Source organism: Corvus hawaiiensis, chromosome 26 (assembly GCF_020740725.1).
Source record: "Corvus hawaiiensis isolate bCorHaw1 chromosome 26, bCorHaw1.pri.cur, whole genome shotgun sequence".
NCBI lineage: Eukaryota > Metazoa > Chordata > Aves > Passeriformes > Corvidae > Corvus > Corvus hawaiiensis.
In genome coordinates this window covers 45,891,241-45,912,654 of record NC_063238.1, presented here as the reverse complement: position 1 = coordinate 45,912,654, position 21,414 = coordinate 45,891,241, and the positions used below count along the sequence as shown (strand labels likewise).

At 51.9% G+C, this 21,414-nt stretch overlaps 1 protein-coding gene across 25 annotated transcripts in view; it reads right to left on the bottom strand.

The window, feature by feature from the left end:
• The window catches only part of SCRIB (scribble planar cell polarity protein), a 98,592-nt gene that overhangs the window by 25,134 nt on the left and 52,044 nt on the right, over positions 1-21,414 (bottom strand). For 12 of the 25 annotated variants that reach the window (XM_048329254.1, XM_048329251.1, XM_048329252.1 and 9 more), the window contains 12 exons: positions 18,501-18,758; positions 17,833-17,943; positions 16,501-16,677; positions 15,984-16,100; positions 14,180-14,368; positions 13,294-13,413; positions 12,990-13,046; positions 9,649-9,705; positions 8,874-8,957; positions 4,374-4,760; positions 2,825-2,893; positions 665-715 (listed from right to left, as the gene is read on the bottom strand). In XM_048329254.1, the coding sequence (XP_048185211.1) occupies positions 665-715; positions 2,825-2,893; positions 4,374-4,760; positions 8,874-8,957; positions 9,649-9,705; positions 12,990-13,046; positions 13,294-13,413; positions 14,180-14,368; positions 15,984-16,100; positions 16,501-16,677; positions 17,833-17,943; positions 18,501-18,758 (1,677 nt within the window). The remainder of the gene's footprint in view (positions 1-664; positions 716-2,824; positions 2,894-4,373; positions 4,761-8,873; positions 8,958-9,648; positions 9,706-12,989; positions 13,047-13,293; positions 13,414-14,179; positions 14,369-15,983; positions 16,101-16,500; positions 16,678-17,832; positions 17,944-18,500; positions 18,759-21,414) is intronic. The other 13 variants (XM_048329261.1, XM_048329243.1, XM_048329257.1 and 10 more) reach the window with 8 other exon arrangements.

The following is a 21,414-nucleotide window of genomic DNA, read 5'->3' as shown; positions in this document are numbered from 1 at the left end:
AATACAGGGGTAAATCTGGAGTCCACCCTGAACGCCTTCAGTTTACCCCTGCCCCACTGCCCACCTTGTATGGGGAGCTCCAGGTCCCACAGAACCCCTGCCCCCCCATACCTGCTTCTTCGGTGAGGACAGGCCAGAGCCCACCTCCAAGAGCCTCTCCCAGCACCTCTGCTATGTAAGGAGGCCCTTGCAGCTCTCTGCACATCTCCAAACTCTGACCCCAGCTCTTGGATAGTCCTGGCCCATGGGCACAGCCCCTGCTCCTGGTCCCTGGGCACACCTCCAGGTCCTGGCCTGTGGTCACAGTCCCTGCTCCTGTCTCCTGCTCACATCCCCAGCTCCTGGTCCCTGGGCACATCCCCTGCTCCTGGCCCATGGCACATTCCCTGGGCATATCCCCACCCTCCGCACTTGCCCCCGAGCCCGAGCAAAGCCATCCCACCGCAGCTCCTCCCCAAAGCGCTCGCAGGTGCCATCACAGCAGCGACGCACGGGGAGCAGCCCCTCGTGCCTCGGGTGCCATCAGGGTGCTGCTCCCCCAGTGAGCCCCGGGGGAGCCCCAGGGGAGTCCCAAGCCCCCACGGGGACGTGGGGCCAGAGGAGGGGGCGCGGGCAGCGGGAGCAGCCGGAGCAGCAGCGCACACCGCACACCAACAGCACTTACAAAGCGCGTCTCCCTGCCGGCCAGGTGAGGAGGCCGGGGGGCTGCGGGCACCTGGAGAGGGGCATCGGCGGGGGAGAGAATGGGAGAGAAAACGGAGAGACTGGGTTTTCCGCAGGAGAGAAGCAGAGAGATTGCAGCAGCTGGAGCTGGTAGGGTCCCCACCACAGGGGAAGCCCCTCTGCCCTGCTTGGCACACACAGATCCACCACAAACACCTCCTACCTCCCCCCACCCCCTTGCAGAACTTGAGGCCAAGCATGACCATCACAATGCCAACTCAGGACAAAGGATTCCATTTCCCTCAAGGAATTCTCTGAAATAAGCCCATAAACTCCGGCTGGACTACAAGATATTGAAACCAAAGAATTAACATTAAAAATAGATGGAGCCAGAGAATAAGAGACAAAATTCCTCAGAGCTTCTGCTCTAGAGCAACAATCTGAAGGTCAAGACTCCTAACCCTCAGACAAAGATCTGGGAGTGTTCAGCCTGGAGAAGAGAAGGCTGCAGGGAGACGTTAGAGCCCCTTCCAGTGCCTTAAAGGGCTCCCAAGACAGCTGGACAGGGACTTTGGACAAGGGCCTGGAGTGACAGCACGAGGGGGAATGGCTTCCCCCTGCCAGAGATGGGATTAGATGAGATTTTGGGAAGAAATTGTTTCCTTCAAGGGTGGTGAGGCCCTGGCACAGGTTGTCCAGAGAAGCTATGGCTGCCCCATCCCTGGAAGTGTCCAAGCCCTGGCTGGACAGGGCTTGGAGCAATCTGGGATAGTGGAAAGTGTCCCTGCCCATGACAGGGGGCTGGGATGAGATTGTCTCAAAGGTCCCTTCCCACTCAAACCATGCTGGGATTCTGTGAAAACTGATCTCAAAGAAAATTGACGCTTGTGGTAAAAGGAAAACTTAAAAATAACCCAGCTGCTGTCAGAAATGCAAATAGGGAAACACAGCTAGAACAAAGTGCATTGAAATAGTTTAGCTATAACAGACAGTATCTTCTAATCTTGCTGTGTTCCTGATGAACACTCAGTTCTAAATGATCCAAGAACTGAGGGAGACAGGCTGAGAAGCAGCAGAAGACGGACTGAAGTGCTGCTCCTACTGCTTCCTACATGGTCCTGACCCTTCTCCTAAGCCTGTGTTAGCAGTCACCTCACCCCAAGGGGATTCTGTTCACCTCAAGAGCTCCTGTCCAGCTCTGAGAACTGAAATGGTTCACTGAAGACCAGGGAAGTGCCAGAGCTGGTGGGGAGAGCAGCTGGAGAACAGCTGGACTACAAAATGAAAGCAACAGACCCAAAATGAATAAGGACAGAGAACAAAGTACGAGTGGCAGTTCACTCCAGCCCCCAACATAAAACCCAGTAGTAGACAATGACTGTAAAGGGAAAATTTAAAAATCTATTTAAGTTCATTTAACTTCAAAAGGCTCAGCTGAGCTGTGACACCTCCTGCCATGGGATGGACAGAGGGATCAAAGACTCAGATATTGAAAAGGAAAGTTCAGAGATCATATAAGGAATATGAATGTCCAGGGAGAAAAGGTAACGTTTATAAAGAAAAAATAATCAGGAGTCACAAGAATTAAAGACACTTCCCATTCCAGAGGAAAACCCTCTGAGCAAGGAGCTGTAGCAAATCACTCCCTGAGGGCAGGGTCACCTAAAACTGGCTGCAGCTGGACCCTCCTGCCCAACAGTTCACGTGGGTCACCTCCAGTGTCACACACAGAACCAGGGATCCTCTGCAAGCCTGGGCAGCAGTGGGCAGCCCTGGTTTACAGACCCAAGATCATTTTCCAAATCCTGACTCCTCCATTTCTTACTACATACCAGTTGCCAGAATTAAAGAATCTCTGCACAAGGCACTGGTGAGACCATTCCCAAAAAATTCACAACTACATGTTGTAGCCCCTCCTCATCACCCTGCAATTAAGTTACCCCTCAGAGCTTATTTATGACCAGCTAATTACCATCCTGGCTCTCTGAGACATTTAGAAGGAGGGAGTTCTTCTCTTGCTCTCTGCTTGCCTGCTGCGCAGGATCCCCTCCACCTTGAGGGTGTCTCTCAAGAATGGAAATTGCCCTCAGCTACCTCTGTCCTTTATCCCTGAAGTGCCTCCCTGCCTTTCCCATATCACCTGTCCTGGGGACAGTCTCACCTGTGGATTACTGGGAGAATAGGGGGTTTCACGCCTGGAATTTCCTGTCCCAGACTCGCCCACAGGAGCCTGAAAGAGAGAAGACAAAGCTCAAGACAAAGCTTGAGTGTTACTCTGCAGCAGGAGGGGGTCTGTACACCCCAGGAGGCGTGGGAGACCCTGGACACCCAGCGACGGCCCTTCCCCAGGGAGCAAGCTTAGCAGGGCCCAGCAGCACCTGGCACATGCCAAAAAGCACCAGAAACAGCAAGAGAATGATGTTAAACACTGGAACCAGGACCATATCCCAGGGCCCTGTGAGGCCAGCTGGATCAGGTTACAGCCTCTGCCTCACAGCGTGTCCCCGGAATCCTCTTTCCTGACTCTTCACAGCACTCTCAGGCAGGGTCACGGTGCAGGCAAACCTCCTGCTGCACAGACACTGAGCAAAAAAAGCCATTCCTGGCTGGAGGGAGACAGGGCTCTCCTCACTTCCAGAGGAACCTCTGGCTGAGCCAGCCAACAGCCCGGCCCAAGAGCTGAGCAGAGAGCAGCGTCCCAGGAACCACCTGCACTCTGACTGTGGAACGGAGGAGCACGTTTCAGAAGTATTTCAAATGCCTTAAGGTAGAAGCAGGTCATCTGGGATTTAGGGAACTATTTAGGCAAACCTACAGTTCCCAGTCACTAATACCACAGCCACACACATGCTCAGTTGATTCAAGTCAGTCTTGGGCAACAGTGTTTTGACAGACCAAGCCTGAAGTGACTTGAAGTTTATACTGGAGCACAGATTCCAGATACCTTGCTCTAAGCTCACCTGGCTACACACCTGTGGAACTCCTACCAAGGAACTGAAACACCTCCAAGATCACTATAGCTGAGGGTTGGGTTTGTTGATTGGTTGGTTTATCCCCTGTGTATGGGGCTGTTTATGTGGAGTTGTTTTGCTTTTCAGACCTCCCAAAAGGCTGCTGAAAAAGGAAGAAGAGGAGAGCAACATGGTGCTCATCTGGAGGATGGTATCTTTGGATCTAGTCTGTGCTCCACCACAGGTTCCCTGTGCAACAGCAGGAATGTCAAATACAAACAGATTGCCAGAGCAGAAAGCAAAGTTCTCCCTTGAAATTCCAAAGTCTTAATCTACTGAATAGTGTCCCTTGGAGGAGCAGCTCCTGGGCTGCGGATCAACTGTGCTTTTCAGATGTCTAGGAAGGGCTGTGTTCAAGCCCAGGAATGGAACTGTGGCACCAGCACTGATCTTCTACTAGTCCTGCCAGCTCCCTGCTGCCAGCTGAGCAGGCAGGGACGCCACTGCTCCCAGCCAGACCCAGAGGGACAGCGGGGAAGTCACAGATGCCATCCTGTCCCCTCAGCAGGGCCTGGCAGTGCATTAGTGGCTGGAGGATGACACACGGACCGCTGGGGACCGATGGCCCCTGTACGCAGCGCTGGGGGCACACAGGTTGGGGGAACCGGCCCACGGGCGCCGTGCTGCCCGGCACCGGGGTTTAGTAGGGTGCAGTGGCTCGACTGTGTGAGTGCATGCCACACGCTACACGCTGCTTGCCTTGGAGTACAGGCTGGTCTTCAGCACACCCCCCCTGCCATAGCCCAGGGGGGGCCCCCCCAGGCCAGCCGTGCCTGTGGCCTTGCCCCTGCGGTTGGCCACCACAAAGGGGTTCTCACTGAAGGGGATGGGCTGCGAGTCGATCAAACACTCTGGCGTCTCTGGCAGCTGCTCCTGGGACAAGGGACACCCCACGGGGTCCTGCTTGTCTCCCTGGGGCTGTTCTGCCCCGCTCGTGTGCTGGTGGGGAGGCGTGGGGTGCCGGGGGGGCCTGGTTGCGCCTGCCGCTGGGTCCGGGGACACTTCCCGGCTGTCCCATGCCGTGGGCAGGGACAGCACCGCGCAGTCACCCTCCATGCTGGAGCTGGGCTTAGCACACTGAACAGGCTGAGAGGAAAACAGAAGGATCAGAGAGAAATAAGGAGAACAGAGTAAAGAAGAGGAGGGAGAAAATACAGAGCAGCTGCTGAAGGACAGGGGAGAGAATTCCAGTGCTAATGCCCACACACCATCCCGACCCTCTCTCCTGCTCTACCACCAGTCTGTGACCCCCAATGTCACTTCCAGGAGAGGACCTTGCCATGCACACATACCCTGGGGAACTGACAGATACTCCCTGCGCTCCTCCAACTCACACACATTCCTGCAGCTGCTCCCCAGCCAAACTCATTTCCAGCACCTGTACAAGCACACGTTCCCCCCCGCTCACCTCAGTGCACAGAATCACAGAATAGTAGTTAGGGTTGGAAGGCACCTCTGGAGATCATCCAGTTCAACCCCCACTTCACTGAGCCCCACCGCCTACAGCCCAGCCTCTACTGTCACCCCAACGCTGCCACACAGTCACACAACACCCGCTCCCTGCACTTCCACCACACCTGCACAGGTGAACATGCTCTAACAGCCCCACTGCACCACAACACACCCAAAACACCAGAGCTCACTGCAGCAGACAGAGCACAGACCCTTTGGGTGGCTCTTGCTGATGGCAGGACTGAGGCAGTCCCAGCTCTGTTGGGGCTCAATGCACGCAGCCCAAATGAAGCCCTGACCCTTCCTCTTAATGCCATAGAAGAGAGTTTGTTACCACAGCCAGAGCCTTCCTTAGGGGAGCAGTGAGAGTCAGAGAGCAAAGACCAAAGCTTCCACCCAAGTGCCTCCAGGGAGCAGAAAGACCTCTCCCGCTCAGAGCACATTCTTCTGGTCCTGTGTCATGGCAGTGGTCACCAAAATAGCTCTCAAGGGTGGGCTGGTGACTACAATGGCAGCTGGGAGGCTCAGGAATTTCAGAGGCCCTCCCTTAACCCCCAACCCAACCTCTGTGGTTGGCAGAGCCCTGGCTCATATCGTGTTTCCTCATCAGTGAAGCCTGTGCTACCCTGAGAAATTCTGCTGTTGTGGCTACGTGATTTTTCAGTGTAAAAACCCTACTTCTAACCACTTTTCCCCAGAGTGCCATAATGCTTGACAGTCAGTGGGGAGCCTCAATCCCTGTTTTGTTCTTGGACCCGACTGGAACTGGGCTGGATCTGTGTCTTGCTGTGAGCTCCAGCTCCTGCTGCAGTGTGTCCTCGTGCGGGATTCCTCCCTCCCCAGCCTCACTGGGGCCATTCCTGTCAGACAAGCCACAATTTCTATTTTGGGTAAGCAAAAATTTAGGCAATGCAGCGTGCTTTCCCAGCTTGCAGACAAGACAGACGTGCTACCCTGCATCCTCCCTGGCACTGAAAGAAATCCAATCTTAAATCCGATGAACAAGTGAAAAAAAAGAATCAATGGCAAGAAACTGAAGAGAAATAGATTCAGAACAGAAAGCACAGGTTGCTAATTAACTAACCATGGTGACCTGGTACTGGGATATGTCAAATCTTCTCCATTTCTCATAGTCCAGAAAGCAAAACTGGACTTGAACCATTTTGCTGTGATCAGTCCCTCATGGGTCTGGCTTTCATTCCTGTTCAATGCAGAAGATAGAGACTGTAACAGCTCTTTCACTTCTGTAAGGGAAATGTCAGAGTCACAGAATCCCAGGATGGTTTGGGTGGGAAGGGACCTGAAAACTCATCATGTTCCACCCCCTTGCCATGGGCAGGGACACCTTCCATTAAACCAGGTTGCTCCAAGTCCCATCCAACCTGACCTTGGACACTTCCAGGAACAGGGTAGCTACAGCCTCTATCCAGATGCTGCAGTGCACTGGGTGCATGGCCAAAGAGCATCACTCAAACCAGCATTCCCAGGCTGCTTCCAATGGGAGTTTTCACTTTGGCTTAGAACAGTGGACAAACAGAACAGGCCTCTCACCAGCCTTTGTTAAATCCTGCTCACAAAGGGACCCAGATGTAGCAACACAGATCGATCCAAGACAGACAACCACCTGCTCCCTTCTCTGGGGACCATTCTTGGAGAATCCTTATGACTAATTCTACCCACAGTTACACTGGTCAGTGGAGAGATCTACACCTCCTGTTCCACAGTGGACAGATGGACCTGCACCTCCTCCTGCTCCACAGCAAGAACAGCTCTTCGTGTCCCATGGCGAGGACAGGAACTGTTCCCTGCAGCTCCCTCACGGGGAACTATGCAGCAGTAAAAGACACCCAGTCACTGTTTAGAGGAGAACATATGTGGTGAGAATTGGCCTGGAGGCAGGAAGAAAAAGAAAACCACAATGGGAACAGGGCAAGAGCACCAGTCCTCTGTAGGTTGTCCAGAGATAAACGATCTGTTACTGACCTGCCTGCTCTTCCACTGGCCAGACTGACCCTGGCTGAGTCTTCCAGCAGTCACCTAACAAGCCAGGGCAGCTCCTGAAGGACCACCAGAACCTCCCTCTCCCTACACCAGAACCTCCCCGTCTCCACGATCCAGGCAGATGTACTTTTCAAACCAGAGCAAAGACAGGGCTGGTGACAGCTGCACAAACATAGGCACCCATGGACCCTTCCTTGTGATGGGACATTTATAGATGCCGCCCATCACCATGGCATTCCGGCGTGCTCAGCCCCACATTCCCGTGCCTGGCATTCCCAGGCTGACACCGGCTGCAAGGCACAAGCCCCACAGTGCTGCTCTGCTCTGGACCACACTCGAGCTGTCCCGCACGGAGGCAGCTGCTGCCTGGGGCTGACTCTCCCCCTCTTCCAGCTCCTGAGTTACACTCAGAGATGCTAAAAATAAACCTTTTCCTGATCCTGCTTTTTTCTGTGAACAGCAAAAGGGAAAAACCAAAACCTGGGAAGTGTGGGAACAAAAGGAGGCAGAGCTGGAGCCAAAGCAGAGCTGTTATTGGAGTAAGGCCTGGAGTAACAGAGGAAAGGGAACAGGAGAGGAGACCTGTCTGCATGGAATGAGATGGAGACAGGAAAGGTGAAAGAGATGATCCTGAAATACCGGAATGGGAATGCAGAATGGGATGATGACAGCAAACGGAGATCTTGCTGCAACAGGAGGAAAGGAAAAAGACTGAGGATGTGTGAAGGAGCAGGCAGAAACCCGGTAGAACGGGGGTGATGCAGGAAAGATAAAAGGAAGAAAAGATGGAGAGGTGAGATTTTAAACAACACAGGAGAGAGGTAAATTTGTAATCTGTGAAGTTTGTGAAATCTGGAATTTCTCTTGGCCACTAAATATGAGGGACTGCCAGGCAGGACACAGGGCAGGAATGCCCATGGCAGGAGTCACAATACACAACAGGATACACAAGCCACGGGGCTTGATCACGACACACAGCCACAGCCACTTCACCTTCTGCAGGCCTGGGGGAATCTTGGCTTTAATAGAATCTCAGGGTAGTTTGGATTGGAAGGGACCCTGCAGACTAGCCAGTCCCACTCCCTGCCATGGGACACTTCCACTAGACCACCAGTGGTAGACACTTCCCCGAGAGGGATGGCTCCAAGCACTGTCCAACCTGGCCTTACACTTTTCCTATTTTCAATACTTTCAGCAGCCTCATCCCTCCTCTTTCCTAAACATCATCCCACCATGGATTTACAACTGAGCTGTGCACACAACACTGTCATCACTGTGTCAGGAAAAATCTTTCTCTCCCTCCTTGGCAGCTTTTTGGAGCCTCTTCCTTCCACAACAAATCCCTGAATTCTCCCACTCACAGCCCCTTCTCTCCCACCAGGCTGTTTCTTCTGCCTTGTTCCCAACTCTGCTTTTTGCAGCTTCTCAAACTTTGCCTCTTCCCTTCCCAAAAAGCAAAGCCACCTGGCTCTTGCTCTCCTCATTTTCTTATTCCCATCTTTCTTTTGCAGCTACCTCCTGTTTCAGTGCCTGAGTCCCCCACAGTTCTGCTTCCCAGTTTTGCTTTGCAAAGGATGCTGTCACGTCCCACACCATGGCACAGGTGGAGGGCAGGTAATGGAACCACCATGGCCTTCTCTGTTGGGACCCCCACCTCCACAGCCCCTCGCTGCCTCCCCTGCAGGGACCCCTACCTCCACAGCCCCCCATGGCCTCCCCCCGCAGAAGCCCTCATCCCCCACTCACGCCACGGTTGCCTCTCTGCAGGCCACTGCTGGGCAGTGCTGCCAGGGTCCGGTAGTCCAAGCGCAGGGGTTCACTGGGGATGTTCTGGAGAGGGGTAGAAAAACACAAACACCAGGAAAGGTCAGGCCCAAAGTCAACTAAATCAATGAGAAAGACCAATAAAAAGGGAACCACCCCAGTAATAACCAGGCCTTATCTCCAAACTCGTCAGAGTTCCCACTGCCTGGAAAAAGCTGGAATTGTTTGAAACACAACCATGTGAACTCATGGCAGGAGCCAGGCTTGAGAAACCCTGCAGAGAACGTGTCACTGTGGACCCCTGGTCACCCACTACTGCTCAGATCCCTCCACTCCTCCTGCCCCCATGTCCACTTCCTTATGGAGGAGAGAATGTGCCATACCTACCCGTTTCCTCCAACAGCATCCAGAACGGCTGGATCTGGACATGTTTAAGAAAGCAAGTCTGCAATTCCTCTACCGTTTCTTTTTTCAACCTTAACTCACACACACTGTACAACTTCATTCAATTTTGCTTCCCATGTGTTGTCTTTCTAAGCCTAAATAGAAGCCAAAGTTTCTAACCCAGCCCGTTTTCCTCAATCCCTTACACGCTTCTTCAGTTCTGATCTCTTATCCCCAAAGCCACATCCTTTTAGGGGAGGGAGTGGAAAACACAAGCTTTGGGGAACAAATTCTTTTTGGGGATTTCTCCAGCTTTCCAGTCTAGCTGTAGCCCTTTTCTGGGACTCTCCAGCCCTTCCCCTGTGCTGCTCACCTCCGCTTCCTCCTCAAGCTGCTGCGTGGCTGCCTCCCGCTCCCTACGCATCCGCTCCTTCCACAGGACAGAACAGAGCCAGAGCAGAGAGACAAGAGAGAGGCAGAGAGGTCACACATGCTGGGCAGGAACTGCTGAGGGAACAGACGTGCAGTGCCAGCACGAGGAGAGTGGGAGTAGAATCCCAGCACGAACAATGGGACTGGGGAAGGAGGAGCTGGAATTTGGCACTTGCACCATTATCACCAGCAGAATGGACAGGGACAGAACAAGATGATCTGGGTGCCACAGGTGAGAGGTGAGAGCAGGTGTCCCCAAGATCCTCAGCAGGGACAATCCTGGGGAAAGTAAGGAGAGGTACAGTGCCCCCAAGCGTAAGCTATACCAGCACCAAGGGAGGGGAGGAGTTTGCTCATTGCTGGAAGAGACACCTCGATGGAGCACAGACAGGACAGGCTGGAAGGGAATGGAAAAACAAACCTACAGAGCACAGGCCTTGCTGGCTTATAGCATCACATACAGAATGATGCAAATACAAAGGGTCAGAATGGTCTTGGCACAAGGTCAGCTCAGCACCAGCTGTCAGCCCGCAGTCACTCAGCACTGCAGGGACATTAGAGAGTGACCAGTGACTAATCCCAAAAGCTCCAGCCACAGGCTTGCTCCCAGGCTGCAAGAGGAAGGGAACAGCGTGGGACTTGTCCTAAGGACTGATTTCTGTGCACTGATATTTCTGACTTGTCACCCAGCACCTCTGGGCAGAGCCAGGCCTGGGGACAGCACAGCAGCATCCTTCCCTTCTCTTGTCATGGAACCCTCCCAGGTGCTCCTCCCAAGCAGGAATCACATGGTCCTGAAGTCCTGACACTGGGAGGATGGGAGGTGGAAGGCAGCTTAGAGGGAGTCAACTGAAAATTCTGCTGAGCATCTGGGCCCTGTTCTTAAACAGATTCCATGCATTACAGATTACCACTGTCCCACATCACCCCTTGACCTCCAAGCAAGAACATGCAGCATGAGAAGACACTAATGCTCTGGAGGATCACAACTCCCAAAAGGATATTCAGGGATCTTAAAGTTTATTCTGAATCTGGTTGTGCTTGTTTTGGCCAAGAGTTCTCTGTAGGGTGAAGGTTCCAGGTGACACTAATCTGGTGCATGACTGTTCTCTGAGGTCATATTCTGAGGAGTGGCAGGAGCACCAGTCAGCCCGGATGGAGCTGTGGCACACTCCAAATCCATCTCTGACAATATCTGGGGAGGACCTGGGTTAAGACTAGAAAAATAACTACAGCCACAGAGCCAGGAGAGAGCTCCAGGAATCAGTCCACAGAGACTCGGAGTTACTGACACTTCTACTAGAAACTGAATTATCAGAGAACTGAAGACAAGAGGTGTCAGCAGTGAATGGGTTTGAAAACTTCTACCATGAGTAGAGCAAAGGAATAATTCCTCCCAGTTTTTCAGTTCACAGCCTGCTGTAGGCTGGAGACACGTTTGGTCTCTATTGCTCTTGTGCAAGAACGAACATGAAACATTGAAGAGTAAGAAAAATGGTCCAAAAATGGTGACAGAAATTACCAGGGATCTGGCACCGAGATGGGAACTTCCTTCAGTATTCCAGTGGCCACCAAGGAGTGCTGGCTCCATCACTGGGATAAATTTAATCATCAAAACCAGTTTTAGAGACATAATCCCAGATTCAAGGTTTAAAAGGCCCAGCAGAAAAACATGTCTTTGCCCATGGGCCTCAGGATCCCGGGAGGTCCAAGGAGCCTGGAGCATCCATTGCTGCCTCCTCCTGGCACATCAAGGGAAGTGGCACCAAAATACATCAGCATTTTTTAAAATGAGATATGGCCAAGGCTACTTCACAAATCTTAAAGGTTTTTCTGGGTTTTTTTTGACCCAAATATTTTTAAGTAATCTCAGTATAAATTTTGGCAAAATTTTTCTCTACCTGAGCCTGGACAAATGCCACCTGTTCAGCCCGAGCAGCACAGTTTGGGGCCACACTTGCTATATTCACAGGTGTTAGGAATGCTGATACTGACCCACAGTACCTGAAGTCTCCTGGAATGTATTTAAATCCATATATCCATATTCAAATCCATAAACTGCCAACATTAAAACTGGCAGGAATACCCTTTGCTCAAACAGAAACACAATGAAATCAGGTTGGCTGAAACCACATCAAACCACTCTGAGCTCCTTCCCAGGCAAGGAATGAGGCATTTTATAGGAAAAACCTAAATCTGATCTGAATTGCCTCTGCTCTGGGCTGAACCAAGAGAAATGCTGAGGTCCCTCCTATGCAAATTATTCAGGACGGTTTGGGTTGGAAGAGACCTTTCAGGGTCATCTAGTCCAAGCCCTGCAATGAGGGACGTCTCCAAATGGATCAGGTTGAAGACCATTCTGTAAGGTCCTTTGACTTCCATCCAGAATTGCCAACCTCACCCTGCTCTTGTGGGGCAGCAAATGTAAACAAGCTCAGAAATTGCAACTGCAGAGAGAACCCAGAGAAACTTCAGGTGTATCTGAACCGGAAACTTGACTAAACACCTGTAAAATGGACACACTCATCTGCCAGGAGAGAAGATTTCCCACTGACAACACTGAAGAATTCAGTTTTCCCTCTTCTTCCAACAACTCTGACTGGATAAATTACCATTTTAAGAGGGATGACTGGAAACTCTAAGTCCTCAAGGGGCTTGAGTCTGCTGATCTATTTCTGTGAAATTCTACTTCTGTGAAACTCTCTTTCTGTGCAAGGCTGAACCAGTGGGCAGAGACACAAAACTCTCACAGCAAAGCAGAGAAATGACCATGTGAACTAAGGAGCATAAAGCTGTGACTGATTAACAGCATCACTTCTCCACTCAGGGCATCTCAGAGCTGTGTGTTCTCATCTTTGCTCACAAAACCTCTGTCAGTCACAGGGTGCTGGACAGAGAAAACGGAGTAAATTTGGGACTTCCAAGCTCATTGGCCATTTTTCTTGAAGCTGCAGCTTGGCCAGGAGGTACCAGCAGGTAACAAGGGTGGCCTTTGTGAATATCACAGGAGCATCACCAGAGAGGTGCACAGGGAGGTACAGCAAAGCCAAAGAGCAGCCGGGGCAACAGAGCAGTGCACTGCAGAGAGGGAATGCCCAGAGCTCTGCCCCATGGCACTGACAACGGGGCAGAGATCCAGAACTTCCATGGTACTGACAACAGGGCAGAGCTCTCCATGGCACTACAAAGAAGCAGAGATAACCTGTGACACCTTCCTTGGGACTCACAGGCTTGGCAGAGCCACTGCCATGAACAGATTCTGCTACACAAATAATCTCTCACCACTTTCTCCATTTCTTCTCTCTCCCACTGAGTGGCTTCTCTCACCATTTCCATCTCCTAGGAGAGAGCAGAGTTAGAGCCACCTCACCCAGTGCTCTCTCCACACCTGCAGCATCTAGAACCTCAATGAAGGTGTCACAGGCCCATCCTAGCGTGATCCTGATCCAAGTGCTGGGTCCTGCTGATCACATGCCATGTGCACTGCCCATTACACTGCAGGCTGCATGCACCAAGGGAGACACTAGAAATTTCCAGAAACTGCTTTCACTCTGTAACACGCTCCCAGTTCAGCCACAGCACACACCTTCTGAAGGATCTCCACCTCCTCGGGGCTCAGATCCCGGTCGATGGAGGAGATACTCTCCAGGCTGTTCTTGCGCCCAATGCCAGCAGCAAAAGGGTTTGCAATGATTCCTGGGGACATCTGCAAAGCAAGAGGCAAATCACACCTGGTGGAAGCCCACAGAGGGCCATTCCGAAAATTCCCTATTCCAGGCTCCCAGATACAGAGTACCAGGACAATCCCAACCAAGTCAGAACCAGAACTCTTTCAACAACTTGAAACCTTATTCCATAGAATCCCAGACTGGTTTGGGTTGGAAGAGACTTTGAGAGCATCCAGCTCTATCTATCCCTGCCATTTCAGCTGACAATTGTTCGAGGAACCTGAGGTCTAAGTAAGCTGAATTTAAATTGATCCAGGTGCAAGAAGCGGATAAAGGTGAGCAGGGATCGTGTTCGTGTTCTACTGGAGAATACAAAAGCTGACTAGCTAAGCCTTGGAAACAGAAATCAGAGAGGGCACAGGATTTCTCCAGGGAAGTTTCACCCTGTGGGGAAAGATGAATACCAGTAAAGAGCCAGAGCATTTATTATAAATGTAACACTGGCCAAGAAAAAATGGGCATAACCGAGTGAAAATGATCTTGAAAACTTTTTTTTTTCAGTGCAGTGCTATTGTGGGACTGTTCTGGAACCAGGAGGAGCAAGTCCTGAGGGACCACTGCTTTTCTGGACTGAAGACCCCCTCCAGTTCATATCATAGGTCAGACTTTGAAACCTGGGACCTCAAAAAACCAAAAAAATCTACAGCAAAAGGTTAGGAAAATCCAGCATTCTGTGAAGAAAGAGGTGGGATCCATGTGGTGGGATTCTGGTCACTCCAAGGGCACCTGCACTCCCGTCCTCACCTCGATGGCAGCCGCAGCCTTGGGGTCAAAGCCATCACACACCAACACGAGGAGCGCGTCGCCCACACCGCGGAGGATCTGCACGGCTTCCGTGTGCGTCATTCCCAGCAGGCTCTGGTGATTCACCTCCAGGATCCGCATCCCCACCTTCAGGCGGCCATCCCGGGCTGCAGCCCCAGAGGAGCTCACCTGGAACATAGTGGGGAGTCACTGGAGCAGGTCAGAGGCGATGGGAGAGCACGGGGCCATGGAGGGGAAGGAGCAGACAGCACACACAGGGAACGGGGACAACAGCCCGCAGCTGCAAGTCAGGGGAGGCATCTGGAAGTACTACGGAAAGGGCAGAAAAGGAGGAACCTGTACAGGCTGGTGGAGGGAACAGGTGTGGAAGAATCTTTTATGTGAGATAAAAGAATGTGAATTTGAAATGTGTTGTCCCAAGGAAAGAAGCAGGTGAGAAGGAAAAGCTCTCACATCATGATGCATCGCATGGAAAGAGAAATCATTTTGTGGTGGGAGAGAGACACAATGGAAATGCAAATGAAGACAAACTAAGGAGGAAGGAGGCAGGGATCAGACATGCAAAGAGGAAGAAGAGGAAAAGCACCACTTTGTCTCTTGGTTACCAGAAATACACGTGAAAATCAGAGGCAGGAAAACCCCTCTGGATAGGACAGGTAAGAGAGGTTGAGGGGACTAACACAGCTCAAGGGAGAGCAGGGAAGTTCAGAGTTTTGGTTCTCTACAGGCTAAAACAACCAGTATTTGGAAAAACAGGGAGGGGAGATGGGATAAACTAACTCTGCACCATGGCTAAACTGTGAACCTTCCAACCCCCAAATGCTGTAAGGCTGCAGGAGAGAAAACCAGACCCAATTATTAGAAATAACTGTCAGTTAGAATAATCCCAGGTTTTCTTTTCCTGCTGTTACAAATGTCCCAGGTGAACGTGCAACTGCCACTCAGAAAGAGGGAATTTATTCTCTTAACTTTAGAACTCAGATAAAACAGTTACATAATGACAAATGCTGAGTGTTCCCTTGCCTTAACAGCAACCAGTGATCAATTATCAGGGCTGACTGGCAATTATGGAGTGTCTTCAGCCATGAGGATAACTCATACCAGTTTCTACCCCAAAAAACCAGGTAAAGAGGGAACCAGCGACACTAAGGTGAACAGCCGGAGTCCTCTTTGTCAGCAGCAAGACCAAAATGACACCACTTATTGCTGTGCTCCACTGCCAGCAAAGAAGAAGCAATAAAAACTTTTTGGGAAGGGTTGGGAGGAGCATAAACTGGTAAGCATAAGTTGAACAAGAAAACGTGCTATTTGTGGGGGAAAAGTAATGGGAAAAGTACGTGTGACACAAACAGTCACTTAAAAAAGGAACAAAGTTACACATGGAGTGCACGACACAGGAGAAAAGGTTACGAATTCCTGAGGCTTTCCATGGAAGGAGGAAAGAGCTTGCATGTCTAAGTGGGCAGGAAGCCACAGGCACACGGGGACCAATAGGAATGTGGGTAAAAGGAAAGATGTGTGAGTTTGCATTATAGAAAAAAACACAAGAGAAGGAACACAAAGCAAAACAAAGGCAAACAGGAAATAAAAGAAGAAATTGTGTAGCTGTTGTAGAGGAGGAAATATGAAAGGACAAGGATTTGTCTCCTTTGCTAGAGGGACAATCTCCAGAACTGATGCACCAGTGAAAGCTGAGAGCGAATTCCAACAGCTCCCCCAGGGATCACCCTTCTCCCTGGCACTGCCTGCACAGCACCAACCTGCACAGTTACTGCTCTGGTACCTTGGAGATGAAGATGCCTTCATCAGTGGGATCAAACGGATTGCCAGCGTGGCCCTTTGCTCCACCCCGGATGCTGATGCCCAGCTTCTCTCCTGGAGCCTTTTCAATGCATATTTCCTGGAAACACAGAAAAGTCTCCCTGTTTCTGGGCCAAGTTCAGCTGAGGGAACTCTCCTCCGAGCAACCACAATTCTAAATGCCCTGAAAAGGGCCTGAATTAGCCCCATCCCTCATCTGGCAGTTTATTCCTGTTGGTGAGGACCTGCCCTTTTCTGTTCATGCTCACATCTGATATCTCGTCATTCTCTGATGACAGAGTCAGCATGGCCACGGCACGAGATCCTCACCATTCCCCAGCTGGAGATGCACTTACAAGAGACTGGATTCTGCCAAAGGAGGAGGAAATTCCAACCAGGAGTCTGGTTGTATCCTAGTCCCAGACCTCCAGCCCGGTAAGAAACTGCCTCCAGAAACAACCCTGTGTGATTCCCCCCCAGCCCTCTCACTTGGAACCCACCTGCATCCCAGGTGGAGGTGGGTCTCTCCGGACCACCATGGTGAGCTCCTGAGCGTTGGAGAGCAGCGCATTCACGGCCTCCTGGTGGGTGGCATGGCGCAGGTCGATGCTGTTCACCTCCAGAATCCTGTCCCCGACGCGGAGCCCGCTGCGCGACGCCAGCCCCCGGGGAATGACCTGCAGAGAACCATTAACACAGCTAGAGAAGGGAAGCCCATCTCTCCTTGGAGATGTGATTGTGTCCCCAGGCATCCTCCAACACCCTGCAGGCCTGCTCTGACTCCTTTTCTGCAAAGTTCCCTAAGAGGTGACTTATCTGGGAACACTGGTGAAGAATGAAGTGGGATGTGCTTTGAGGTGCATTTCTTTATGTTATTCTCATATTCCCAATTTACTCTGAACCGATCCTGTGCTGTTTTGCCATTATTTTGCCCATGACTGTAACCAGGACTGACTGCAACTCCAGTCCTTACCCAGTGCTCTACAGGGGCTCCTGAGAGCTACAGAGGGACTAAACCTATAACCAAACTTGTGTTCCTGGTGAAACAAAGGAGTCAGCAAGGAAAGGATGAAACCTGTGAGCACATGGGCAAGTAGGAATGGTGGGAAAGGGTTAGTTAGGCTTTGAGAAGAGCAAATCCTGCCTCATTGACCTGCTGATGCACTCCAAGAGAAACCATGGGCACATGAAGGAATAGATCTGGCAGGCATCACTCCTAGAATTCCCAAGCCCTAACAAGCCACAGGTGTCAGAGGAGTCAGATTTGGCATCCCCAAGTGACAAGAGAAGTCAGGAAGTAGAAAGGGCTCAGCAGGAATCCAGCATCCCTATTCCAATGAGCACGGATGTGCAGGACTGTGAGGGAATGGGCTGCACACAGTGGCCAGCCTGTGTGCTGACCCTAAATGGCAAATGATGTCACCACTGGAATGGAAACGTGGGATCAAAGGACACTGGCCTGAATGCAGCAGAGCAGTTCTGGGTGTACCAGTAGTCACACACTCATCCCACCAGCCCTTTCCCAGTAATGACTGGCTTTCTGCAATGCCAGTGTCTCCCCAGGACTAAGTAAAGCCAACATGAACTCAGTAATTTCAAAAGCTAACTGGGATTCCTCCAAAGGGTTCAGCATGGATTATATAGGTTTTCTTACATGCCCACAGATGGCTCCAGCAGCAGCAGCACATCCAGTACAACCCTTCACACATCTCCCTCCTACCCCTTTATTTCACAAATCCATCCTGTACGTCTGGACTCATCAAAATCCTTCACCTTAATCCCAATAATCCAACAGCTCAGGAAGACTCAGGGCAGCTCTCCTGGGACTCTACCTTGGAGATGAAGACACCCGGCTCATGAATCCCAAAGGGATGACTGGAATGGTCACTGCCTCCGACGATGCTGAGGCCCAGGGGACCACCTGCTTTCACCAGGTGAATTTCCTTGAGGGAACAAGAAGCAGTGTCAAAGGGAATGAAGGATATCACATACAGACCACAAACACTGACACAGAGTCAGGGAGGTGAACACTCACGGGACAAAGGGGTTCCCCATGTGGGACTCTGCAACCTGGAGAAGAGCTAGAATGGGGCTCCAAGAGAGCTGGAGAGGGATTTTGGACAAGGGCCTGGAGTGACAACACAAGGGGAATGGGTTCCCCCTGAGAGTGGGCAGGGTTAGATGGGATCTTGGAAAGAAATCCTTCCCTGTGAGGGTGGGAAGGCCCTGGCACAGGTTGCCCAGATAAGCTGTGACTACTTCATCCCTTTTTCAAGGCCAGGTTGGACAGGGCTCGGAGCAAGCTGGGATACTGGAAAGTGTCCCCACACATGGCAGGTTGTGGGTCTGGATGGGCTTTCAGGTCCCTTCCAACCCAAGCCTTTCTACGATGACTTCTCCAGGCTCCAATAACCCAGCAGGCTGGTCCCCATCACAACACCAATCTTTCAAATGAAACCCAGCAGGATTGCACTGTCTCCCGTTCCAACGCCAAGCTCACCTCGATAGGGTACTGATCCTCCAGCCCTTTGGAGAGGTGGTTCCTCTGCGGCGCAGGCGTCTCCTCGGGCGGGCTGTCCCCGGGGCCGGGGGGCGGCGGGGGGGAGTGCATGCGCACGCGGGGCGCGCCGGGCGAGTCTCCCTCGCCGGGCTGCTCCGCGCCCTCTCTCTCTACCAGCAGCACGATGGTGGGGGAGGCCGCGGTAAGCAGCGCTACGGCCTGATCATGCCTGGCTTCTGTCATGTCTACCCCATTGATCTAGAACAACCCGCAAACTCAGCGTCAGACCATCACCCCGGCGCTTCCCGGCATTCCAGCACTCAGCCAGGCCCCTGAGGAACCCTGTCCTGCTGCACGTGGCTCCCGCTCAAAGGCCTGTGCCCCAAAGCACCTTGGAACTCTCCCAGCTCCCTCTGACCTGGCAAAGGGACACAGGCACCTGCTCATTCCCACCTGACCCCAATCCCCTTCCTAGACAGCTTTTCTGCCCCTTTCCCACGTTCCCTGCACACCTGGTGCCCTGCAGCACCACTGACATGGTGCTCAAGGGGACCACGCAGGCCAGGTGTGATGTTCCACCTCCCACAGCCAAATGTCTCAACATGGGAGAAGCAGAAACAGTGATTGCCAGAGCAGTGCCACAACACAAGTATGTGCCGAAGTACCTGCTGCCTTGACACTGAGCCACCTGCCCTTATGAGTCACCCAGAGCCCAGACACGGACACTGAAGGCACAATTTGATGGGTGACAAGATCTGTCACTGGTCACTGGGCCACTGGCTGCTCATGCTGGGCAGGGTCATGGTAGCCTGGGGAAGATGCCAGCTCTAAGGCATTAAAAGCAACCCCAGGTAGAGAGAGACTTGAAACAACAGAGAGCCTTTCCTACAAAATTAAGATTTAAAACAGACTCCTTAGAAACTCAAAGGACCGGAAAGGACATGACTGCTCTCCATGGATGTACAAGGGGGCAGAAACCTGAGGAGAGCCAAGCTGAGGGAACACAGCCCAAAACAAAACTTGACAGGAAAACGTTGAAGCTGAAAATTAAAAGGCATCTAGTCATTAGGTTCTGGAAAAGCTTTCCAAAATGAACGATGAAGACATGAAAACAGCAGCTGCCAAGATGGGGTTTGATCAGCTCATGAAATAACAACCTGACTGTAACAGTCACAGCAACTGGGCTTTGTAGCCCAACTCCCTGCTGCCTGATTCCCAGAAATATTGTTACTCCCCAGCTCCTTCACAGAGAGCAGTTTCTGGACTAAGCTGACACACACCATCTGACAGGACTGCGTCCAGCCTCCCTGTGACACTCCCAGCACTCACCCAACCTGCCCTGTCCCACCTATAGCTGTGGGTACTGCTCTCCTTAGGACAGGGAAGGAGAAGCACAAGTGGCCCTGTACTGGCCTGGGAACTCCACAGTGTCACCTCTGATGAGAGGACTGTCCCCAAAGGGACACCTCTGGCATGACCCAGAAGGATGTCAGGGCAGCAGCTGGCACGTGCCCGCAGGAAGAGGAAGGATGAAAGGGACGTGGGAAATGGCTGCTGAGCACAGGACACTGGGCATCAAGCAGGAAAGGTAATAAATTAACCACACAGGTGCACAGCTCTTAACGGAATGCAGGTAACAGACGAACGGCTCAGACACTCCGGGATGGATCCTTAATGCAATCACCAAAAGCAATCGCCAAAAGCAATCACCCAAAGGAATCACCCAAAGGAATCACTCACGTTAGAGAAGTGCGACCAAGCTTGGCAACTGATTTGCAGAAGAAATGGAGATTATAAGGGGGTGTATCAGCACATCTCTTGTAGGAAAGGGCCAAGTGGCTGCAGGAAGCTTGAAGGAGGTGTTGTGGGAATATGCAGCACTTATTATGGGATGTTTAACAGACCAGAAAGAGGACTGGAGGTGAGGAACAAGCACGGGGAAATACAGAGGGTGGAGAACACGAGGCTGCTGGTCAGTGCTGGTCTGGCCAAGCCCTGGGCCTGAGTCTATATCTGCTCTGCCTTCTCCCCACATTCTGTATGTTCTGTGCCCAGTTCACTCTGTTCTGGGTACATGTGCGAGAGCTACTGGTAAAATTCAAGCTGGACTAGCCAGCAAGTAGGAATCCAAACCAAGGGAAGACTCAAGAAGTGGCCCAGAAGCTGGATGAAAGGCTTGGGGTGTGACCAAAAAGCCTCGAAGACCTCGATGCTTGGGGCAGAGGCTGGAGACCTGCAGACACGAGCATTTACTCGAGTGAGTGAGGGAGCGATGTGCACGTTCCACCAGCAAACTGAACCCCGATGAGCTGGAGGGCAAGACCAGGGAGAAGCTGGCTGTTGCTCCTGCTCTGTGAGGATACTTGTGCTCAGGTGTGCACCTGTAAAGGTACTGCCCCCTTCCTGCCCCTGTGATCTGGAACCAGCTGTGTCTGCAATGTGTTCCACGTTTGGAGTCTGCCCTTATCCCTGCTGATGGCTGCACCTGGGAGCAGGGAAAGCAGAAGCCACATGTCCAGGGGATTGGGAAGGGAGGATTCCTTGGATTCTCTGATGGTTAACAAAAGCAACATGCAGGAGAGACTTGACTATTTTTGGTTCTATCACCACATCAAAGGCAAACAGACTCATCGAGTGGGAGCAAGATGATCTTTAAGGTTCCTTCCAACCTAAGTCTTGCTCTGACTCTACGACACTACGATGACACCGCACAGACCTACCACAGCACGACCCACTCTCATTTCTCACATCCCCTCTGCTATTTTCCTGTCCCTGACAGGATGAGAGTGGTCAGACAGGGTCGGACCAGAAGGGCACAGCGGTGCCTCCCCGGAGCAGGGACCAGGGCATAGGACTCCTGGAGTCAGAGGTGCATCACAGGTAACAGGCCTTGGTGCATTTTACCCAGTAATTC